Source organism: Schistocerca nitens, chromosome 2 (genome assembly GCF_023898315.1).
Source record: "Schistocerca nitens isolate TAMUIC-IGC-003100 chromosome 2, iqSchNite1.1, whole genome shotgun sequence".
In the NCBI taxonomy this organism is placed as follows: Eukaryota; Metazoa; Arthropoda; class Insecta; order Orthoptera; family Acrididae; genus Schistocerca; species Schistocerca nitens.
In genome coordinates this window covers 1,060,115,573-1,060,128,144 of record NC_064615.1, presented here as the reverse complement: position 1 = coordinate 1,060,128,144, position 12,572 = coordinate 1,060,115,573, and the positions used below count along the sequence as shown (strand labels likewise).

The window sequence follows — 12,572 nt, the reverse complement described above, 5'->3', positions numbered from 1 at the left end:
TTCTTAACATAAGTTAGTTAAAGTTAGTTTCAGTAGTGTGTAAGTCTAGGAACCGATGACGTCAGCAGTTTGGTCCCTTAGCAATTCACACACATCTGAACATTTGAACATTGAGAACACTTGAGGGCCGCGAGGGAGGGGGCCAAACAGCAAGGTCATCGGTCCCATGGAATTGGGGAAGGAAGTCCACCGCGCGCTTTCAAAGGAACCATCTCAGCATTTGCCTTAAACGAATCAAGGAAATCACGGAAAACCTAAATCAGGATAGCTGGACACGAGTTGGAACCGCCGTCCTCCCGAATGCGAGTCTAGTGTCCTAACCACTGCGCCACCTCCGTCGCTTCCGGTCATGAGACCACTCCAAACGGAGCCATCTGTTCTGTGTGTTAACGGCAGCCTATGTCTGGGATGGTAATTCCCTAGTCTGTGTGCTTGGTTCACAAAACGGCGGCCCTCCTCCGTAGTTTTCAGAGGTAGCCGAAAGTAATCATGACGGCGAGTGTGCCAGACCTCTCGTTCTCACGCAGTCCAACATCGGACCGCAGTCACTTTCGAATGCCCCATAAATCTGGATATAGCACAATTCGACAAGGCGGCTGAATGAAGACCCACAATGAGGGTCCTTTCAGACTCTGTTAGGTACTGATAACGCCGTCTCACAAGAGAACGCGGCATGTCTGTGTAGTTCGCAGTGGTTACTCCACATCTAACACCGTTCATGCCCATTATATACCCAACCGGGCCTGATAACAACAGTAAACACAAACAACATTAAAGCACACTGCTAGCCGCTTTAAGGGACACAGAAAATTTCATTTCTAAGTCATTTACACACCAGTCGATGGCGCGTATTTGTACGAAGTTACATTGATATCCGACCATTTCTTTTGGGTGCTACACCTTTTCTGTCAGGTAGAGTATGTTTACAGATGCATTTAGGAAGTACGCTCTCGGAATAGTAACAGTAAACTCTCTGTGATGCACAATACCTTTCTCGTAGCGTCAGCAACTGCCGTGTGATGGGCACATCCGTAACGATCTCGCCGTTAGTGGTAGAACCCCTAACGAAACTGGCCGCTCTTCGTTGGATACTCCATATTAGACCAACCTGCAAGGGTCATCCACTGAAGACGAACACTCAAGAAGCACTCACACATTTTTTTTTTACTTTGTATATTTTCCTGTAAATTAAACTATATCGCCGGCCGCCGTAGCCGAGCGGTTCTAGGCGCTTCAGTGTGGAACCGCGCGACCGCTACGGTAGCAGGTTCGAATCTTGCCTCGGGCATGGATGTGTGTGATGTCCTTAGGTTAGTTAGGTTTAAGTAGTTCTAAGTTCTAGGGGACTAATGACCTCAGATGTTAAATCCCATAGTGCTCAGAGCCATTTGAAACAATTTAAACTATACAAGTTCTTGCAAACACTGGGATTTGGATGCTCTCTGTTTACGCTGATAATCACAAGGAGGTGTTTACACAGCAACTGTGTGACTACAACAGTAACTACATCTACACTGACATGATTAATCTGCAATTTACGCTTCAGTGTTTGGCAGATGGTTCATAGAATTACTTTGAGACTATTTCTCGACCATTCCACTCTCGAACAGCGCTTGGGAAAAATGAATATATTTCCATGGGAGCTCTGATTCCTCTTCTTTTATTACGTTGGCCATTTCTCCCTACGTAGTTGTGAATCAAGAAAATGGAAGTTGGTGACTGAAATTCCGTGAAAAGATCTTGTGTGACGAATGTCTTTGTTGTAATTGTTGCTTCCCGAACGTACTTACCATATCGTAGTGGATCTTTTCTCCGACACAGGGCATTTTCACTGATTAAATGCACTTGTAATGATAACTGTATATATTTTGTACACCCTTGATCATTTATTTTTATTATTTTGTACTTCAGTGTAAATGAAACTTAACGTTTCCTATTAATTTTATGTACTGCTTCATGTACCTTCAGTTGCATGCAGATTATATGTATGCATGATCATGTTTTATCTGTAGAAAATTTTGTTAACAGTGGGGTGATACGTGGAAGGTGTTCCTTGGTGCAGCGGCTTGGTAACATAATGACGGGCGGACGAGTATGTGCGTTTAACAGGTGATAAGAGCGGAAATTTCGTGGAGAGAAGGGCGGTTTTGTTTCTGGCGAAAGTCAGATGGTTGTATATGGAAGGCATAATTATAGTAATCAGTCTCAGGAAGCAGTCTGAATACGGAGAATGAAGCGAACGCGGAACTTTCTAGAAAATCATCATCACAGTATTACTGCAGTAAAAGGTGAGGTTTCGGGAATAAATACGACTTTTATAGTTACGACGAAGAAGAGGATTTCCAAAAGGAGAAGTTTACAAGAAGAGAAGACGCAAGAGGCAAGATTTCGAGACCTTATAATCTGGCTGAGGACGGACACAGAAGGTCAAAAGATTTTCGAGGTATCAAAGGTAAAGAAGAACAATTCATCGTCATAGATGGGTACATGGTGACTTCGCTGAGTCAATGTCTGTAACAGACATCAGCTTCATTATTCTTGGACAGGAACTGCGAACTACGGGGCAATAATACAGATGGAGGTGTGAAAAGTGATTATTATTCATTATTTGGCATTCGGAAGAATGCGCTGTGAACAGATTTGCAATTGTTAAATTATTTCATGAGAGTACCAAAGTGCATGTTACCTGAAAACCGAGATACGCAGATAAAACTGACGCTACACTGCTAAAATACATATTTGCGCGGGTGCCATTGTTGTGTGCATACAATAGTGTCTATACTTTAACCGCAGCACATTCTAGTAACACACCCCTTCTACAACAACTTAAAATTTTTCGCCTTGAGAATTCTATGAGGGGGTAGCGCATCAGAGAGGCAGCGGGAACTACTTTAGAGCAATTTTCTAAAATAATTGATTCATTGACAAGATAGCAACCTGCCACCTTGTCTTTTTCCTGTGGACCACCGGACGTCTACCACATGACAACTCCAGCAATAGTCAGATACAGTGGTAGCATCCCAGGAGAGCCAAAAAAAAAAAAAAAAAAAATTCTGATTCATATTCGGGGCCAGACATTGTTTTCCACATCTCCATAAACAATTATCTAACAACAGACTTCTCTTGCGAGGGAAGGTATGGCATTCCAGGTGACTGTTATTGGTAGTGGCATCGGGTAGTCATTCTGGCATACATCTGAGGTATTCTAGCGTATGAATGTGGTATTGCAGGGTGCATAGGCGACGTTAGTAGCAGTAAAATACCTTATCATCATGGTTTAAAATTTTTATTTGCTATCAATAATGACAGAGTAGTAAGTGGCCCTTTTTTACGAGAGTCATTTAGTCGGACTTTTAAGACATAATTTGGTCACGGTGTTTTTAAGATAGACAATGATGATATTTCATTACAATGGATACGTATATATGAATTGTTTTAATACGTGTGACACTGTATTCCCTATTTCCGGATTGGAAAAAAAATGATCTTCCATTTTTTGAACTTTTTCGGTGTCCTCGTGAACCCTATGCGATATGTCTGTTGTTAACGCTGTGAGCTTACTCCCTAGAACTAGCACATTAATACTATTCAGAAAACCAGTCTGCATTTGGATCGCACCTCCTTGACCCCTGGGCACAAAAGCGCATAATATTATGTTGTATGTTTGTACGTATGTATTAAAAACCGAGGACCTAGACACGACGGAGAAGCTTCGTCCCGCCGTAGCCCTCAGTGGCCCCAACTCCACAACAGCCCACAGCAGTCCACCCACCCCACCGCCGACCCACACCGAACCTGGCGTTATTGTGCGGTTCTATCCCCAGTGGATCCCCCGGGATCGTCTCTCACCAGAACAGTGTAACCCCAAATGTTTGCGTGGTAATTGTGATGCACGCGTGCGTGGAAACGGCGCAGCAATAGCCGATACAGTGTAACTGAGGCGGAATAAGGGGAACCAGCCCGCATTCGCCGAGGTGGATGGAAAACCACCTGAAAAACCATCCACAGGCTGGCTGGAGCACCGGGCCTCGACGCTAGTCCGCCGTGCGGATTCGTGCCGGGGACCGGCACGCCTTACCTCTCTGGAAGCAGCGCGTTAGACCGTGCGGCTAGCCGAGCGGGCAATATTCTGTTGCTTTAATTTTCAGTAAGCTATCACAAGAATTAAAATGTTTTAGCAGTCTAAACTTGAGGTTTTCCTCGTCCTAGTAGGAATGACCAATAGTCAGGGATATGACAGAAACGATAGAAACAAAAATTCTAGTAAACGTGGGCTTTAAAATGCGTACCTAGATAGCTATGAGCACTTGTTCAACTTCGAAATAGCCGTAAAATAAATCTCTTGTACTGCAAGCTGTTTGCTTTCCATATTTTGGGATAGATAATATGAACCAAAATAAGAAAAAAAGTCTGGTCTACATGTCTCTAAAATGCCTGCCTTAAGTGCTACGAGCATTCGTTCAATAGAAGAGACGTTTTTCACAGATGAGCAAGAGCCCTTAGCTCTTGAAGTACGCATTTTAGAGCATATGTTTACTGGATATTGTTCTTTCGTTTTAGTCCAAAGTGCTTGCAGTAAAAGAGACATGTTTCACAGTATCTTTGATGTCGTCATAGCTCTTAAGGTATGCATTTTACAGCCGATGTTTACTTGACTTTTCGCTTCAAGTGATCGTTCCTGTCATGCCGTTGAATATTGACCATTGCTACTGGAGCACCCTGTTTACTCAGGAGCTTGTTGTCTGCATACGACTCGTGTAAATTTTATTTTATCTATTATTAGCTTTTGCAATATTAATTCCATGTACTGACTTGTTCCGTGACCATGGACATTTGCTCCTCAACTTGGTCATACGGTACTAGTCTAGTAAAAAAAAGAAAAAAATCCCATACTGCTACCAATATTGCTGAAGAGGATTAAAAGCCGCAGAGTAGACAGTCCCTCCAGAAGCTTTGTTATATCTTGTACATGTGTACCTGGCAATGAAAAGCCGTCTTTAGTTCGACTTCCCCACAACATTTTGCTTGTGATGGGACAGATTTACGTTGTTCGCAATCGTTCTTAGTTATTTAGCTGAATCAATAACTTATATGTTTGTTTGATTTATCGTATAACTGAAATTCATCGCCATTTTGTTTTGTATTCATGTATAAGATCAGAGGCTGTTTATTGTTTAAGGTCAAATCTTACTTTCTCGCATCATCCAAGCACCTTGTCTGAAACATTTCTCAGTTCATTTTGACCTTCTTATGACTATACCAGGCTATACACAGAAACGTCATCTGCAAACACTGTAAGACGGCTGCTCAGTTTGTACCCTAAATCGTTTGTATAGCTAAGAGAACAGCAGAGTCTATAACATTTCCTTGAGGAACAGCAGATATCACTTTCGTTTCAGTACGAACAGTGACGTTTCTGACAGGAGTCTACGAATCGAGTCGCACGATTCGGAGGCTACTCCATAAACATGCTGTTTGATTGGACGCCGCTTGTGAGGAACTGTGCCAAAAGCCTCCTAAAAATTTGGAAATGTTGAATCAACCTGAGATTTTCTGTTCATAGCACTCATTTCGTCGGGCGAATAAAGAGACAGTTGCGTTTCGCATGAACGGTACACAGAGTGTACCAGTTCCGTTGCGACTGCTTGTGTGAAATTCCAAACTGCAATGCTGTCTCGTGGCGATTTGTGGCGTTACGATCCTCCAAGTTTCTACAGCAGCTGTATGGATGGTTGAAATACAGCAGGCGTCCTAACCGCAGATGTAGCGGTAGGAGTCTGATATTGGTCAGAAAAAGGCGGTGGAGCAGTGAGGCAACATCAAGCTTTCTCCATCCGTTGTGGGCGAGAATTCGTTGAATTCGACCCAAACATTGAGAGCCAGGTTCCTCCACGACAGTTACCTAGTTCACAAAGCGAAGATTGTCATTTATTTCCCAGCAAATGGATAACAGCCCTAGATCACCCTCCATATACGCCGGATCTGGCCCCAGCCAACTTCTGGTTGTTCCCCGGCTTGAAGCTAGGAATCTTCTTGTTGTTGTCTTCAGTCCTAAGACTGGTTTGATGCAGTCCTCAATGCCACTCCATCCAGTGCAAGCCTCTTCATCTCCGAGTAATTACTGCAACCTACATCCTCCTGAATCTGCTTATTGTATTCATCTCTGTGTCTCGCTCTACGATTTTACTCCTCCCCACTTCCCTCCAGTACTAAACTGGTGATCCCTTGATGTCTCAGAATGTGTGCTACCAATCGAACCCTTATTGTAGTCAGGTTGTGCCACAAATTTCTCTTCTTCCCAACTATATACAGTACCTCATTAACGACGTGACCTATCCATTTAATCTTCAGCCATTTCTTCTGTAGCACCATATTTCAAAAGCTTCTATTCTCTTCTTGTCTAATGCTTGACTTCCGTGCATGACTGCACTCCATACAAATATTTTTAGGAAAGACATCCTGACACCTAAATTTATTTTCGATGTTTACAAATTTCTCTTCTTCAGAAACGTTTTTCTTGCTATTGTCTGTCTACATTTTATATCCTCGCAATTCAAACATCATCAGCTATCTTCCTGTCCAAGTAGCAAAACTAACCTACTACTTTAACTGTCTCAATTCCTAATCTAGTTCCCTCAACATCACCTGATTTGATTAGACTACTTTCCATTACCCTCGTTTTGCTTTTGTTAACGTTCATCTTATATCCTCCCTTCAAGTTACTGACCATATCGTTCAACTGCTCTTCCAAGTACTTTGCCGTCTCTGACAGAAGTACAGTGTCATCGTCAAACGTAAAGGTTTTTATTTCTTCTCCCTGATCTTGGATTCCTACTCCAAATTTCACTTTTGTTTCCTTCACTGCTTGCTCAATATACAGATTTAACAACACTGTGTATAGGCTACAACCCTGTCTCAACCCCTTCTCAAACACTGCTTCCCTTTCATGCCCCTCGATTCTTATACTTGCCACCTGGTTTCTTTACAAACAGTAAATAGTCTTCCGTCCCCTGTACTTTTCCCTTGCCACCTTTAGAATTTGAATGGGAGTATTCCAGTTAACGTTGTCAAAACCTGTCTCCAAGTTTACAAATGCTCTAAACGTAGGTTTGTCTTTCCTTAAACTATCTTCTATGACAAGTCGTACAACTGTATTGTCTCGCGTCTTCTTAGATTTCTCTGAAATCCAAACTGATCTTCGTCGAGGTTGGCTTCTTCCTGTATTCCCATTCTTCTGTAAAGAATTTGTGTTAGTATTTAGCAGCCGTGACTTATTCAACGGATAGTTCGATAATTTTCACACCTGCTTTGTTTGGAATTGGAAGCAAGCAATAAGGGACACCGTTACGATTGAACTGAGGACATCCAGCGAAATTATACTGCAGTACTAAATGCAGTTCCAAAAATATGCTGTAGGGTCTGCTTCAAAAGACTTTTAAGACGTTGTAGCTGTGTATTGATTCAGGGGGAGACTAATAGAGTGATTTTGTTCACATAATCAATGACTTTTATTTTTGATAGCCGCAGTTTTAATGAAACTGGGATGCACTGTGTATTATTTGAATCCATGCTGGTTAGATGTCGATCCATCGTTTTCTGTCGTGTGCTTGAAAATAGGGTTGAAACCTAAAGTTAGCAGCGACCGAAAAGAAGTGAATATCGGTCAGCTACTGCGCCGGGTGTCTCGTCAGAGTGAACAGTTGATACAGCGGCGCTTGGCCGCAGATTGGTGGGCGTTCGGGCGTGCAGTGGCCCACAGCCCGCAGCTGATGGTGAGGGTCAGGGTCAGAGCGAGGCGCGCGATGAGGGGAGTGGTGGGGAGCAGCAGCTGGCTCGTCGCCACGCCGGCGAGCCCGCACTAGCGCCCAGGCGTTGCGCGCGAGCGGCTGACGCCAGCGATTTATCTCGCGCCCTCGCCTACTTAAGGCTGCAACGCCGCACGTCACTCCCTCACGTCCGGCCACGCGCAGACATGAGGACCGCGGCGGCGCTGTGCATCCTGCTGGCCGTCGTGGCCGCCGCAGCTGCGGCGCCCAACCCGGAAGGTGAGTCTCTGTCTCAGTCCCCGTACCCTGCTGTCACCACCTCCACTATCAGTGGCCGCCATCGTCCGACTGTTTTGCTCCTGTGGACTGCAGTTCGATAAGTGGCCTCTGACGTCACAAGTTGCGACACTGTCGTGACAAAGAGGTTGCTGTCTGGAGGCAGAAGCCACAGAGCTACCTTCTCTGCGGAATACGAAATCTGTTGAAAGTCCCTACCTTCTACTAAACAAGGGAGCAAAAAATCTATAATTCATTTATGGTCCAGGCATGATAAAAATCACTTTAACTGGTTCTTCGGTCGCTTGTTGGTAGAATAACCCCACAATTATAAACTAAAATCACATTATGAATGTTCCATAGTACTCAACTATTTAGTTATCTTGTTTTCGGTTACAAGGCCATCATCGGACTTTAATTATTTTATTGTGGTTTTCTGTGTGATCCGCATATTCTGTTTCATATAATGTGTACCTCTTCCCTACAGTAAGACAACTTACTCATACTACTGATATTAATTCATCTTACGTATTTCATTTAACAGTTGTCAATTATTTTACTTTTTAACGTGTTTCTGCATCACTTTAACAGTGAAATAGCTTTACATGCTACTCTTCAGTAGTCTCGTATTAACTTGTTGTGAATGTCAGTTTAATTTAAATTCTTTAGCGCTATTGTGGTGTTCAGTCCGAAGACAGGTTTGATGCAGCTCTACGTGATACTCGATCCTGTGAAAGCTCCTTCATCTCCGAGTAACTACTGCAAGCTACATCCTTCTGAATCTGTTTAGCGTATTCATGCCTTGGCCTCCCTCTTCAATTTTTACCCTCTGCGATTCCCTCCAATACAAAACTGATGATCCCCTGATGCCTCAAAACGAGTCCTACCGATCGATCCATTCTTCTAGTCAAGTTGTGCCACAAATTCATCTTGTCCCCAATTCTATTCAATACCTCCTCATTAGTTATGTGATCTACCCATTTTATCTTCAGCATTTCAGCATTTCAAAAGCTTCTATTCTCTTCTTGTCCAAACTATTTATCGTCCATGTTTCACTTCCATACATGGCTACACTACATACAAATACTTTCAGAAATGACTTCCTGACACCTAAATCTATACTCAATGTTAACAAATTTCTCTTCTTCAGAAACGCTTTCCTTGTCATTGCCAGTCTACATTTTATATCCTCTCTACTTCCACCATCATCAGTTATTTTGCTCCCCGAATAGCAAAACTCATCTACTACTTTACGTCTTTCATTTCCTGATCTAATTCCCTCAGCATCATCTGGTTTAATTCGACTATTCTTATATAGGCTGTTACATTCTTTCACCATATAACATCCCTTCCTCGGCTGAATGTTCGAACTGATCTTCGCCCCCACCCCCCCAGCCCACCCTCACATACACTCACACTGTTGCATGAGGTTCAGTGTTATGTAATTCTACTTTGCCCCCTTTATTTACTGTGTAGCTTTGTCATTTCTAATTACGTTACCACTGCACCGGCAACGATGGCATTTATTCAGCCTTTCTACCTCATCTCGATGTTTTTCATTTTTTTTCGCCAGTACTGTACTATTTTTGACAAAGATAGTCCTTTAAATTCGGTTGATTGCCTGTTGTTGTTGTGGTCTTCAGTCCTGAGACTGGTTTGATGCAGCTCTCCATGCTAATCTATCCCGTGCAAGCTCCTTCATCTCCCAGTACCTACTGCAACCTACATCCTTCTGAATCTGCTTAGTGTATTCATCTCTTGGTCTCCCTCTACGATTTTTACCCTCCACGCTGCCCTCCAATGCTAAATTTGTGATCCCTTGATGCCTCAGGACATGTCCTACCAACCGATCCCTTCTTCTAGTCAAGTTGTGCCACAAACTCCTCTTCTCCCCAATCCTATTCAGTACCTCCTCATTAGTTATGTGATCTACCCACCTAATCTTTAACATTCTTCTGTAGCACCACATTTCGAAAGCTTCTATTCTCTTCTTGTCCAAACTATTTATTGTCCATGTTTCACTTCCATACATGGCTACACTCCACACAAATACTTTCAGAAATGACTTCCTGACACTTAAATCTATACTCGATGTTAACAAATTTCTCTTCTTCAGAAACGCTTTCTTTGCCATTGCCAGTCTACATTTTATATCCTCTCTACTTCGACCATCATCAGTTATTTTGCTCCCCAAATAGCAAAACTCCTTTACTACTTTAAGTGTCTCATTTCCTAATCTAATTCCCTCAGTATCACCCGACTTAATTCGACTACATTCCATTATCCTCGTTTTACTTTTGTTGATGTTCATCTTATATCCTCCTTTCAAGACACTGTCCATTCCGTTCAACTGCTCTTCCAAATCCTTTGGAGTCTCTGACAGAATTACAATGTCATCGGCGAACCTCAAAGTTTTTGTATCTTCTCCATGGATATTAATACCTACTCCAAATTTCTCTTTTGTTTCCTTTACTGCTTGCTCAATATACAGATTGAATAACATCGGGGAGAGGCTACAACCCTGTCTCACTCCCTTCCCAACCACTGCTTCCCTTTCATGCCCCTCGACTCTTATAACTGCCATCTGGTTTCTGTACAAATTGTAAATAGCCTTTCGCTCCCTGTATTTTACCCCTGCCACCTTCAGAATTTGAAAGAGAGTATTCCAGTCAACATTGTCAAAAGCTTTCTCTAAGTCTACAGCCGGCCGCGGTGGCCGTGCGGTTCTGGCGCTGCAGTCCGGAACCGCGGGACTGCTACGGTCGCAGGTTCGAATCCTGCCTCGGGCATGGGTGTGTGTGATGTCCTTAGGTTAGTTAGGTTTAAGTAGTTCTAAGTTCTAGGGGACTTATGACCTAAGATGTTGAGTCCCATAGTGCTCAGAGCCATTTGAACCATCTAAGTCTACAAATGCTAGAAACGTAGGTTTGCCTTTCCTTAATCTTTCTTCTAAGAAAAGCGTAATGTCAGTATTGCCTCACGTGTTCCAACATTTCTACGGAATCCAAACTGATCTTCCCCGAGGTCCGCTTCTACCAGTTTTTCCATTCGTCTGTAAATAATTCGCGTTAGTATTTTGCAGCTGTGACTTATTAAACTGATAGTTCGGTAATTTTCACATCTGTCAACACCTGCTTTCTTTGGGATTGGATTTATTATATTCTTCTTGACGTCTGAGGGTATTTCGCCTGTCTTGTACATCTTGCTCAGCAGGTGGTAGAGTTTTGTCAGGACTGGCTCTCCCAAGGCCGTCAGTAGTTCTAATGGAATGTTGTCTACTCCCAGGGCCTTGTTTCGACTCAGGTCTTTCAGTGCTCTGTCAAACTCTTCACGCAGTATCATATCTCGCATTTCATCTTCATCTACAGCCTCTTCCATTTCCATAATATTGTCCTCAAGTACATCGCCCTTGTATAAACCCTCTATATACTCCTTCCACCTTTCTGCTTTTCCTTCTTTGCTTTGAACTTGGTTTCCATCTGAGCTCTTGATATTCATACAAGTGGCTCTCTTTTCTCCAAAGGTCTCTTTGATTTTCCTGTGGGCAGTATCTATCTTACCCCTAGTGAGGTAAGCCTCTACATCCTTACATTTGTCCTCTAGCCATGCCTGCTTAGCCATTTTGCACTTCTTGTCGATATCATTTTTGAGACGTTTGTTCATTGCCTAGTAAGCCGAAACTCTCTCAACGAAAGATATTAACCGTAGCATTAGAAATGTTATTTTTGTTACCGAGAAGGAAAGTGTCAATTTAATTTGTCGTAATGCAAGTTCATTTACTTCTGATAACAGTGGGCACACTTAAATCTGCTTAGACATTGTTACTGTGTACCGGTACTGCATGATAAAATATTAAATTATGATTTGAAAAAAATCGAAAATCATAAAATTCACGTTGTATAATTTTCTTCAGTAACGTTCATAGCTGTGTTCTCTTATATAAATCAACTATTTAATATCAGTCCACTCCATGAAGCAAACGCAATTTACTATCTCACTGTGAAACACATTTTTCACACAACACTGTCTTCTTGCTGGGTTTTCCACAGACGTGTTTGCAGCACTGAGACCAGGTAACAGTTGATTTTCCCGAGTTTACTTGATCGTTTTAGACGCAGTTCCTTGGCAGCATAGGTTAAACGATCCAAGAGTTCCTGGCTCTGCTGTTGATGGTCAAGCTTCCATAGTGCAGCTAAGCTTCCGTTCGGTGATGCGTTCCATTGCCATTCTTACTGACTTCCGAAACCCACACAAATTTCGGGCCGTTTGTCTGCATGAGGCGTTATTAGTTCAGGACATAGGTTAGTGAGAAAAACTAGCAAATTCTTTTTCCAATTTGGAAAGCAGATAAGGAAGATTGAATATGCATTTATTGCTGATACATCAGTGAGGGTGTAGAAGACCTACGTACGTCATCTTCTTGATCCTCTCTTTGTACTGTAATGTTTGTTCTGCGATGTCTACGCCTCCCTTTGTAGAATTATAAAAAAGATTTATGATGGCCTTTTTGACTAATCACTACTTCTGAGT

General features: G+C 42.7%; 1 protein-coding gene across 1 annotated transcript in view; it reads left to right on the top strand.

Annotated features, from left to right (window-relative positions):
* The first annotated feature begins 7,866 nt into the window (after positions 1-7,866).
* Positions 7,867-12,572, top strand: part of LOC126237420 (allergen Cr-PI-like) — a 123,816-nt gene continuing 119,110 nt past the window's right edge. Inside the window, exon 1 of the mRNA XM_049947528.1 lies at positions 7,867-8,045. Within this exon, the coding sequence (XP_049803485.1) occupies positions 7,973-8,045 (73 nt within the window). The 5' untranslated portion in view covers positions 7,867-7,972. The remainder of the gene's footprint in view (positions 8,046-12,572) is intronic.